Here is a 12,551-nt window from a genome sequence, read left to right on the forward strand (position 1 = left end):
TTAGGCCAGTGAGCGTACTCAACCAGGATTACAACATTTTTACTCACATACTAGCCAAACGATTAGAGTGTTTGCTACCACAAATTATTAGCCTGGATCAGACAGGGTTTGTTCGAGGGAGACAAACCCAAGATAACATTAGAAGGACATTGCACATAATTGACCACATAACAAAATTTAACTTAGAAGCAGTCCTAGTTGGGTTAGATGCTGAAAAAGCTTTTGATTGTGTAAATTGGTCTTTTTTGCTTAGAGCTTTAGATAGATTTGGATTTCACAATACTTTTATTAAAACAATACAGGCTCTTTATGATAGCCCAAGTGCAAGAATTAAAATTAACGGAGTAGTTTCAAAACCATTTTTGCTAGAAAGAGGAACAAGACAGGGATGTCCAATCAGCCCCCTTTTATTTGCGGTTTTTATCGAACCTTTGAGTCAGTGGATTATCCAGAATAATAATATCAAAGGAATAGTAATGAAAGGAGGGGAACAAAAGATTTCTTTATTTGCCGATGACGTATTGGTGTATTTGTCAGACCCTGAACAGTCTTTGTTACAGTTATTTTATGTTTTGGAACGATATGGATCCTTCTCTGGCTATAAGTTAAATGTTATAAAAACACAAATTCTTAGTTTCAAATATAACCCCTCAGTAAAAGTAAGGGAAAAGTTTAATTTGAGGTGGGATGCTGAATCCATGAGATATCTGGGAATAAACATTCCAATAGATCTGACTAAACTGCACTTGCTTAACTACCTCCCATTGAACAATAAGATCAGGGAAGACATTAGGAGGTGGGACCTAATACCTTATCTTAATTTTGGATCTCGTATTGAATCGGTCAAAATGGTTATGTTACCGAGGCTGTTGTATCTCTTTCAATCACTTCCACTAGATATATCAGACCAACAATTTCAAGAATGGGATAAACAAATTTCGAGGTATATTTGGCAGGGACAAAGACCAAGAATCAGATACCAGGGGTTACAACTGACAAAAAATAAAGGTGGGGTTGCACTCCCGTGCTTGAAAGACTATTATGCAGCTGCTCAGCTGAGAACATTAATTTATTGGTGCAACCCCGACTATTGTGCTAGATGGAAGGAGATTGAGATTGCTATAACAGAGGAATTTCCGATTCAGGCTGCAATCGGAGATAAGGAGTTAACAAATAAGTTAATTAATTTGGGAAACTCATGGATTCGATTATCACTTAAGGTATGGAATAAGGTCGTTACCCAAAATCATCTGAGGGATGCTGTGAAGGTTTTGAGATGGTGCACGTTTGATCCAGATTTTGTACCAAAAAGACAGGACACTAGTTTTAAAAGATGGAGTTCTCAAGGTTTGACATCATATTGCACATTTTTACATAAGGGGTCTATGAACAGCTTTGAGAATCTGAAGAGGCAATTTGGTTTGAATAATGATGATTTCTATAGATACCTTCAAATTCGCCATTATATAGATCAAATACAAAAGGAATGTGCAGAAGTAAAATGGGATAATATTTTGTTAAATGTATTTATTGATGCTTACCATGGAGGCTCAAAACAGAAAACCATCTCAAAATTATACAAGGGTTTACGGCAGAGAAAAGGCAACTCACTGTATGTAAAACAGAAATGGGAAAGGGAAGGTAATCTGGTTCTAAAGGAAGAAACCTGGGAGAGCTTATGTGAGATACAATGGAAAACCTCAAGTTCAAATGTTTGGCGGGTGTTTTGCTGGAAAACCCTTATTAGGTTTTTTATTACACCAGTTCAAAAAAGGCATTACACAAATTCTTCTTCATGCTGGCGACAATGTGGGTGCCTTGAGGCAAACCATTTTCACATATTTTGGTCTTGTGTATCAGTGATCCCATTTTGGCAGGAGATTCATAAAGTTTTACAAAAAGTTTTTTATATGGATATTCCATTTAAATTTGAGTTTTTATATTTTGGTGCTTTACCAGTACAAAATGCTTCTATTAAAGATAAGTATCTTTTCCAGATCTTTAGTGCTGCCAGCAGGAAAGCTATTACTAGGAAGTGGTTGAAACCTGGAAAACCTAATGTGGATGACTGGATTAACATTGTATATATTTTTATAATGGAAAGAATAACTTTTGCTTTAAGATTGCAACAGGGAATATGTTTGAAAAGGTGGGAAAAATGGATGTTGTACATCATGCCCGTACGGCCATCATTTGTTTAAAGCGGATCTTTGTATCCTACTTCCGTGTCCTATCTCATTTTCCTTGATTTCATACCGCTCCAGAAGTAGTGATGAAATATTATAGAGGTATACCCCAAATGTTGGTTTTAGTTGTTTTTGTTTTTGTTTTTGTGTGTAGTTGAGTTTTGGATATGATCAAATGTCCAGTAAGTCATTACCCATCCTTGTAGTGCTTCCAATACCTGTGGTATGATTTAGTTTGGGATATGCAGTATTTGTTAACTACGGAGGGTTTAAGGTGAATGAGAATGTGTATCATTGCGGAATGTATGGAACTGGAAAATCAAAATAAATATACAATTATAAAAAAAAATATTTAAAAATAAGATGAGCCGGCTATAACTTAGCAGGTATAGAAACTGGGAAAATAGGAAAAGGTTGAATGCATTGCCTTCTTCCCATATCCTTAATTTTCCACTTCCTGCAATATATTTAATGACCGCATATTCCTATGAGGCAGAAATGTGTGGGGCAGGTATTTTACAATGATGGAGGTGGGTGCGTAGAACATGCTGCCTGGGGCAATGGTGGAAGCAGATACGATAGTGGCATTTAAGAGGCTTTTACATAGGTACATGGATTACCAGGGAATGGAGCGATATGGGTGTATGTGCAAGCAGAAAATGTCAGTTTAACTTGGCATCATGTACGCTATGGACATGTTGGGCTGAAGGGCCTGTTCTTGTGCAATACTGTTTTATGTTCCAGGAGAGAAATGTGAGGCAATTTAAACTTGGTTTAATCTATGTGTAAATGAGTATGGTGAGTAATGTTGGCAGGTGCAGAAATAGCCTTGATGGCATTGATTTTGGGATTGCATCCTATAAGTACGAGTCCAATTCTGCAGCAAATTGTAATGGACACCATCTTCTACTGTAAGTATGCAGAGGACATCAATGGGGTGGGTGCTGCTTTGATGCTGAACATCCACTCGGGAGATTTACATCCCAGCTAAGGCTTTCTGATCGTTAAGCTGAACAAGTATTTAGCAAACGAGAGGACCACAAGGGCAGAGATAAAGGGGATTTTCATCTGCTTACAGACTAGTTGCTGGTCGATTTCTTTGTACTGTTCCTACTGTTATCTGAGAGTCTTTAGTAGTTTTCAAGTTCTAAACTTCTTCAAAGAGTGGATTGCTAAATGTTGAAAGAGTCTTGGCTGATTTCAAAGCTTCTATACAAACCATTGCGAGACATGAGTGGAACATAATCTGGAAACTGAACAGAGGAAAGCTGTTGAAAAATAGTAGTGGGAAAACCGAAGTGCTCATGACCCAGAGCAACATGCGTTTGTGCTGTAAAGGAAGAAATTCTCTAAAGAAAGAATCTTCAAGAAAGAATGACGTGCAAGATGTCTATAGTTCAAAAAGAGCGTTCCTACTGAAATCTGGCATGTACTGTAAACATGACTACAATCTCAAAGGAGCATGGGGAAGAAGGGTCTCGACCCGAAACGTTACCCATTCCTTCTCTCCTGAGATGCTGCCTGTCCCGCTGAGTTACTCCAGCTTTTTGTATCGAACTACAATCTCAAAGCAGGCTGTGGATCAAAACACGACTGACTGTCTAGGTGAATGTGACAACGTTTATACATCTTTGTAAGGGCCCAGAATTGCTGGTATTTTCAATTTCTTAGCTTTTCTTCCTCTGCTATATGAGGGATGTCAATGTAATGTGCTAAACAAAGACTGATCAACTAGTGGTGTGTGCAAGGATCTTGCAGGAAATGCAATTCTCTCCAGATGCAGGATCGCAATGTTTTCCCAGTCACTGCTTTGCCAGTGCTTCATATCAATCTGCCCACGTCCCATGGGACTACAATCTTATGGCATCCGGGTTATGTACAACCAAAGGCAACAAGTCATGCAAGAGCCAGGGACTTGGTAACTGTCATAATATAGAAAATAATGGAAACAGAAGGGGTCTGACGAACGATGTCAGAACATGAAATACAATACAATACAATATATCTTTATTGTCATTGTACAGGGGTACAACGAGATTGGGAATGCGACTTCCATACGATTCAATAAATTAATTAGCTAATCAGTATAAATTTAGACAACCCAATGAAACAAAATTAGAAACAGTTTTAAAACAGAATAAAGTACAAGTAGGTCTGTGCCGGTTCGCTGTGCGATGTGACCATCCGACTCAGCAGGACCGGTTCATAGCAGCTATGGCCCTGGGGATGAAGCTGTTCCTGAGTCTGAAGGTGCGGGCGTAGAAGGCCTTGTAGCATCTGCCAGATGCCGGGGAAAAGAGGAGAACGTCTTCAAAGTAGGCCCACCTTGAGGAGATTTTGCATTGGAGCAGTGAAAATGTAGAAACAAGAAACTGCAGATGGCTGATTTACAAAGAAGGACATAAAGTGCTGGAGTAATTCAACAGGTCAGACTGCATCCCTGGAGAACATGAATAGATGTTGTTTCAGGTCAGGCCCATCTTCAGACTGATTGAAGTGGGGGGGGGGGGGGGGTGGGGGGGGTGGGTGGAGGGGGAGGGGAGGAGGAGAAGAAAGCTGGAATAGAGGAGGAGCTGAACAGAGAACATAGGTAGACCATACACAATTCAATCATTCATTTCTGAACTGAATTTGGCCCTTTAGCCCAACTTGTCCATGCTGTCGTAGTCCTGAAATGAGATCACAACACCTCTTCTAAAATCCAATATGGACCCAATTGGCAACGTTGCTCCAGAACCAGTCAGAACCAGAGGCATTTATTCACAAAATGCTGGAGTAACTCAGCAGGTCAGGCAACATCTCGGGAGAGAAGGAATGGGTGACGTTTCGGGTCGAGACCCTTCTTCAGATCCGACCCGACTTCGGTCTCGACCCGAAACGTCACCCATTCCTTCTCTCCCGAGATGCTGCCTGACCTGCTGAGTTACTCCAGCATTTTGTGAATAAATCGATTTGTACCAGCATCTGCAGTTATTTTCTCATAGAACCAGAGGCATGAGCTTTGAAGGAGATAACTTTTTTCTTTTAACATGTTCACATACAGATATATTTCCACTGCACATTTAAGACACCTACTGTAAATTAATGTGAATGCCTCTTCATATGTGCTGATTGCAGGAAAATGAACAATTAATCTCAAATTTATTCTTAGGCTTTATACTCAATTATACTCCATTTCTGGCATACTTTAAGACAAATTGTCATGAAAGCTGAGACAGAACCTCTCTAAAAAGAGTAAATTCATACTCTGTGAAATACAAAGTATAATCCTTTGGGGGGGACATGCCTAGAAATGTTGTCACTTAGCAAAGAAAATAAATTGAAGCAGGGAGTTTTCATTTGGTTACGAGGAATATTATTGAATCTTGCCCAAAGCATGCTGTGCTTGCATCAACATCAAGCATTCCATTACACAGTACAAAGTGTACCTACTGGCAATGGGTAGAACCGAGAAATAAAATTTCATACTTCTGAAGTTAAAGAATAAACTTGGATCTTAATGCAATGTTCTACTTTTATAATGTCATTTATAATTTTATAATTCATGAATTTATGAATTTTATAATTCATTTATAATGTCTTGTATCTGAAATAAAGCAAAATATGACTAAATACTCAGTAGACCAGGCAGCGCAAATGGAGAGAAACGTAGGGTTACAGGTTGAATGTTTCAGGTCAGCAACCTTTTGTCAGAACTTTTCTGATGAAAGATTGTTGAAATAAACCGCAGCAGAGGAAAGGTACAGCCCATTTTCCTCAGTATTCCCATTACACCATAATAAATAAGGTTAAAAAAATCCAGTGCCTTGGGATTCACTGTGGGAGCTTAAGGAATATTGCTAGTAATGCCCATATATTGACAGAATTAGCTTAAAAATTCAATAGTAAAGAATATAAACAGATGAAAGAAACAAACGTAACTCCCCTGCATGGCCCTTTCACAAGTCAGTATGAGAAAGTGTCAATCTTTTTGTATGATACAAATCAGCATACTGCAAAATGCTTTGAAAAAATTCTAGGCTAGTAAACAATAATATTCTGCAAGATCAATATGCAACATTCTGCACACTCATCTGTACCAACTCACCCAGCCTCCCCCTGACCTCTCCATTTCAGATTCACTACAGTAAAGAGGTGATACAGAAGGCTGAAGAAGAACATCATAAGGGCTAAACTTGTAAGGTAGTGAGAGAGATATACTGGGTGCTCCGGTTTCTTCCCACTTCCCAAAGATGTGCAGTTTTGTAGGTTAATTGGCCTCTGTAAATTGCCCAAATTGTGCAGGAAATTGATGTGGGATAATGTGGAACTGGAGCAAAGAGGTCACCAAAAACATTGATGTAGACATGGTCGATGTGAACGTTTATGGTGAGAGAGATATTAATGGGGTGGCACGGTGGCACAGCGGCAGAGTTGCTACCGTACAGCGTCAAAGACCCGGGTTCGATCCTGACTACAAGTGCAGGCTGTACAAAATTTGCACGTTCTGACTATGACCACTCTGGGTTTTCTCCAGGTGCTCTGCTTTCCTGCCACACTCCAAAAACGTACAGATTTGTAGGTTAGTTAGCTTCGGTAAAAATGTAAATTGTTCCTAGTGTGAAGGATAGTGCTAGTGTATGATGGTGATTGTTGGTTGGCATGGGCTCAGTGAGCTGAAGGGCCTGTTACTGCACTGTACCACAAAACCAAACTAAACTAAAAGAGTTAAGGAGTCAGAAATGACAGTATTAGAATGAGAGATGTTCCATAGACAAGCACTTTATTCTGTATCAAATCACCACCTGCCTTTTTGCTTTCCCACTTCCAGGCACGAAACTTTTGCCGTTAACTAAACAGCAGTGAGATCGTGGGGCTAGATGATTCATAAAAAATGCAATATGAGGAGGTGGTTCAATCCCAGTAGAGGCTGTGAATCATAGAACCATAGAAAAGCGCAGAAGGAAACATATGAGTCAGTGCTATCTCTCTCCATGAGCAATGCAGCTGATTGCATTCCCTGCAGCTTTATTTCAAATGCTGATTCAATTTGCTTTTTAATGCCATGTTGGAATCTGCTCCATCACATCGTTGTCAATACATTCCAGATACAAACACCTCACTTACCTTCATATTAACAAGGACCACAAGTGATTAAAACTCCCATCCTGAGTGATTGTTTTTAAAAAGCATACACGCTCAGGGTGGCACGGTAGCACAGCGGTAGAGTTGCTGCCTTACAGCATCAGAGACCCGGGTTTGATCCTGACTACAGGTGCTTATTCACATGTGCAGGAGGGCAGGAGAAATCACAGAGGGAAATCACAGACAGGTGCTGTCTGTTCGGAGTTTGTTTGTTCTTCCTGTGACCTGTGTGGGTTTTCTCTGGGATCTCCGGTCTCCTCTCACTCGCCAAAGACGTACAGGTTTGTAGGTTAATTGTCTTGGTATAAAATGTAAAATTGGCCCTGGTGTATGTAGGATAGTGTTAATGTGCACGGATCACTGGTCGGTGTGGACTCGGTGGGCTGAAAGAGTACATGTTTGTAGGTTAATTGGCTTGGTATAATTGTAAATTGTCCCCAGTGTGTGTAGGATAGTGTTAGTGTGCGGGGATCGCTGGTCAGTGTGGACATGGTGGGCTAAGAACCTGTTTCTGCGCTGTATCACTAAACTAAACTAAACTAAACTAAATTAAACTAAACTAAACTAAACTAAACTAAACTAAACTAAACTAAACTAAACCAAACTAAACTAAACTAAACTAAACTAAACTAAACTAAACTAAACTAAACTAAACTAAACTAAACTAAACTAAACCATTGAAACTAAATTGAATAGCCTGTAGTTAGGATTATCCTTACTACCATTTTTAAACATTCATATGGACCATGTCTACCGCAATCTTTCTGGTGACTTGTTTAAACCAGGTCTACGTTATCCCATTTTTGCCTCCGTTCCCTGCACAATTTGGGCAATTTACAGAAGCCAATTATCCTACTAACCTGCACATCTTTGGGATGTGGGAAAAAACCGGAGCACCCAGATAAAACGCACTCGGTCACAGGGAGAATGTGCAATCTCCACATAGCATCCAATGTCAGGATCGAATCTGGGCCTCTGGCGGTGTGAGGCAGCAGCTCTACCCGCTGCATCACGGTGTCTGTATGTGGACCAACATTTTGAAAATGCACAACAGATGAATGTAACTTCTTTGGTTAAAGAAGTTTCATTTGCCACTTTAATGTACAAATAATGGACTGAATGTTGCAAGGAAATAATTCTATAACTGTTGTAAATCATCCATAAAATCATGATAAAATTGCATGAAACATGTAAGCAAATTGTATCCAATAGTTAATAAATGTTATTAGGAAAGTTCAAATTAAATTTAATATACCACTTTCAATAGCATAAAGTGTTTAGATACAGCTAGAAAACAGGTCTTTCGGCCCACAGAGTCCACACCAACCATCAACCACCTGCCTCACACTAGTTCTAGGTTATCCTATTTTCTCATCCACCACAGCAGGGGAATTTCCAGAGGCCATTTAACCGACAAACCCACATGTCTTTGGGACCTGGGAGGAATCTAGGGCATCCAAAAGAAAACCACGTGGAAAATATGCAAACTCCGTACAGACATTACTCGAATTGTTGTAGGAAGGAACTCTAAAGAAGGGTCTCAACCCCAAACATCCCCCTATTCCTTCTAGTGGGCGACACGGTGGCGCAGCGGTAGAGTTGCTGCCTTACAGCGAATGCAGCGCCGGAGATTCAGGTTCGATCCTGACTACGGGCGCCGTCTGTACGGAGTTTGTACGTTCTCCCCGTGACCTGCGTGGGTTTTCTCCGAGATCTTCGGTTCCCTCCCACACTCCAAAGACGTACAGGTATGTAGCTTAATTGGCTGGGCAAATGTAAAAAAATTGTCCCTAGTGTGTGTAGGATAGTGTTAATGTGCGGGGATTGCTGGGCGGCGCGAACCCGGTGGGCCGAAGGGCCTGTTTCCGCGCTGTATATCTAAATCTAAATCTAAAAAAAAATCTATCCAGAAATGTGGCCTTTCCTGCTGAGTTACTCCAGCATTTTGTGCCTATCTACAGACATCACTCGAGATCTGGATTGAACCCAGGTCTCAGGCACTGTGAGCCTGTGGCTCTACCACTGTGTTGCCCTATTATGCATATGCTGTGCTGTATTATAATGTGCATTGAAATATTATTTTTTGGATGATTCATAGAATGGATATGGCCAAAATAATCTTCATGAATGTAAACAGGTCATATAATCTGTAGCTTCATAGTAGATGCATTTTGGTTCACAATAAGAAGTGCAGGTAAAATCATTGGCATTGGTTGTACCTTTGGGGATGGCAATCTGACAGCCCAGATCTTTCCCTTGCAGGTGGTAGAAAACTACGTCCTGAAGTCTTGCTCGCTCTAGTTCGGAGAGGCTCTGAATGGGAACAGGCTGCAGCGGGACATTCTGTCCAAACATTGTGTTCCAAGTGAAATCACCCTGCAAAAATAAAAACAAATATAGGCATCAAATAGAAAAAATGAAACAGCTTTGAGAGGGACATAAATCTGCTTCTTCTCATCGTGGCAGCAAGTTGATGGAGCAAGATTGATTAAAGTGGGCAGAGACTAAAATGGAGTGTTAACACTACGTAGACCATTTGTGCCATGAACTCTTGAATGTCATGTTGAATTGAAGGTCCTGGTCCTAATCATCACCTATCCATGTTCTCCAGAGATGCTGCCTGACCAGCTGAGTTACTCCAGCACTTTGTGTATTTTTTAATGTAATCCAGCATCTATGGATCCTTGTTTCTACACCTTGAATATTTCCAATCATACCCATGTACGGGAACTCATAATACAAACAAGCGGAGATAGATCAGCCATGATTGAATAGTGGAGTAGACTTGATGTGCCGAATGGCCTAATTCTGCTCCTATCACTTGTGACCTTATGACCTGAAATCGTCCAATTGTAAAATTAGGCCAGCCTCTTCCAGACATGATCTATGTTAGCACATCTGATATTGTTCAGGTACCAGAAATACACTCAAGAATATCACTGTTGAGATCAAATAAACATTTCCACAGATGCTGACATAAACTAGAGCAGAAAACATTAATCTATATCTGTAATGAAATGACCTCAAAATTGGCAACTAACAAAATACCCAGAAACGGTCCCTACTTTCACATCAATGCAATCTGCACTGCACCTCCCAAACTATTTATGAATCCATTTTGCATTGAATCATAGATAGACAATAGATCATAGATCAATAGATCAAGGACGGTGCTTCGCATTTATGTCAGGTATTGCTAATTACTGATCTCAGCTTTGCTTCAGGATGAGAGAGGAAAGTAGTTTTTATTTTCTCCCAAATCAATTTATTTGGAAACTATTGTTCACTGGAAAAAAAAAAATTGCTTAATATAATGAGTCATGAAAACACAATCTTCCCGTCCAAAGAAAATGGTACCATCGAGCAAAGATTGACAGACAAATTCAAACCATGTAAAAGATGCATTAGAAAAACAGGCATTCCTAACTAAAATGAAGACAAAGATTTACTTAGAATATTACACAAGCACAGAAATTGAATTGGTCAGTAGCCTTTCTTAGTACGTTGAGGTTTAACCTTTAGTCAGAGGGTGATGAATCTGTGGAATTCTTTGCCATAGAAGGCTGTGGAGGCCAAGTCAATGGATGTTTTTAAGGCAGAGATAGATGGATAGATTATTGATTAGTGCGGGTAGCAGGTGTTATGGGGAGAAGGCAGGAGAATGGGGTTAGGAGGGAGAGATAGATCAGCCATGATTGAATAGTGGAGTAGACTTGATGTGCCGAATGGCCTAATTCTGCTCCTATCACTTATGACCTTATGACCTGAAATCGTGCAATTGTAAAATTAGGCCAGCCTCTTCCAGGCATGATCTATGTTAGCACATCTGATATTGTTCAGGTACCAGAAATACACTCAAGAATATCACTGTTGAGATCAAATAAACATTTCCACAGATGCTGACATAAACTAGAGCAGAAAACATTAATCTATATCTGTAATGAAATGGCCTCAAAATTGGCAACTAACAAAATATCCAGAAACGGTCCCTACTTTCACATCGGTGCAATCTGCACAGCACTACCCAAACTATTTATGAATCCATTTTGAGCATTGGAACATCATTACTGTTTTGTGCATTCACAATTGCAGAATTTTTATATCATGCTCCTCCGAACAATATGATGTAATCTTGACCTCAATGATCGGGTTGCATCTTAGAGTGGCACAGCACAGAATACCATGCGGGAAGCCATAGGCATTAATATGGACATATAATATTTTCCTTCATCTCATGGTATCCATTGTGCAACTGGTCTCTGGCCATGGGTGCAGTCTCCCTAAGGTCTGACCAACTTCCCAATGATCAGTGCAAGGATGACTGAGCACTTCCTTCCACCTCCTCTTGCTCCTGCTGCTCTTCAGCTGATGCCTCATGGCCTCCGTCTGCCACCTAATCTTCCTCGAGCATAGCTGCTATCTTTGGATTGTTGGGTTCTGCAGCCTACACCACACAAGAATGAAGCCACTGCATTTCCTGGGTGTCTACTGCACATCACTGATGGATTGAAGCAGAATCTTATTTTCAAAAGATCAGTGAAATGTTCCACATTAATTCTAGTACTTACGAGGTTCAGCAGCTGTATTGGTGCTGAAAATTAGCATCAGGAACAGAGGAGTAGATAGTAGCCCTTGCAACCCAGGATCCATCTCTTTGGGCAGGGAAAATATCTGGCACTGCAGACTCTCTGAGGACATATGCATTATGTCCAGTTTCCAGAAACAAGCCATTTACTGGCAGGAAAGTGGTCAACAATCACCTAAACATTGAACATTTGGACACTTTTTCTGCTGGAGAAAAGATCCAAGCTATTAATAGAAATCCTAATGGGCAGATGAGTGAAAAGCCATCACTGAGATATGTGAAATACTCACAAATGCAAAGAAATTCCAAAACACTCCAAAATGCAAAAACAATATGCCCCTTGGGGTACTACAGTGAACAGTACATTTCTTGGCTCCAATAAACATTTGGTTTATGTTGATAAAGGGATTAGTGTAAATGTTGATGTTGTTAGTTGTGTGACTGACATAAGGAAAATGTATCAGTTGTGTTGCATACCTGGGCCAGTTTTTCAATGATTTTCATGACCATCACTGGTCATGGGTACAATTTATTCTTTTGTGTGTAATTCCATTTGCGCCTCAGTAGTAACGTCACTGGCTGTGAATCACGGTCATGCAGCTTTCCAGGTTAGCAACTGCCCCACGAAACTGGAGATGAACGCTTCAACCAATCCG

At 40.2% G+C, this 12,551-nt stretch overlaps 1 protein-coding gene across 2 annotated transcripts in view; it reads right to left on the minus strand.

Moving 5' to 3' along the window:
* LOC144600626 (rho GTPase-activating protein 6-like) overlaps window positions 1-12,551 on the minus strand; it is a 185,536-nt gene that overhangs the window by 61,645 nt on the left and 111,340 nt on the right. For both annotated transcript variants that reach the window (XM_078412440.1, XM_078412441.1), the window contains exon 2: window positions 9,530-9,686. In XM_078412440.1, coding sequence (XP_078268566.1) covers window positions 9,530-9,686 — 157 coding nt within the window. The remainder of the gene's footprint in view (window positions 1-9,529; window positions 9,687-12,551) is intronic.

Source organism: Rhinoraja longicauda, chromosome 15, assembly GCF_053455715.1.
Source record: "Rhinoraja longicauda isolate Sanriku21f chromosome 15, sRhiLon1.1, whole genome shotgun sequence".
NCBI lineage: Eukaryota > Metazoa > Chordata > Chondrichthyes > Rajiformes > Arhynchobatidae > Rhinoraja > Rhinoraja longicauda.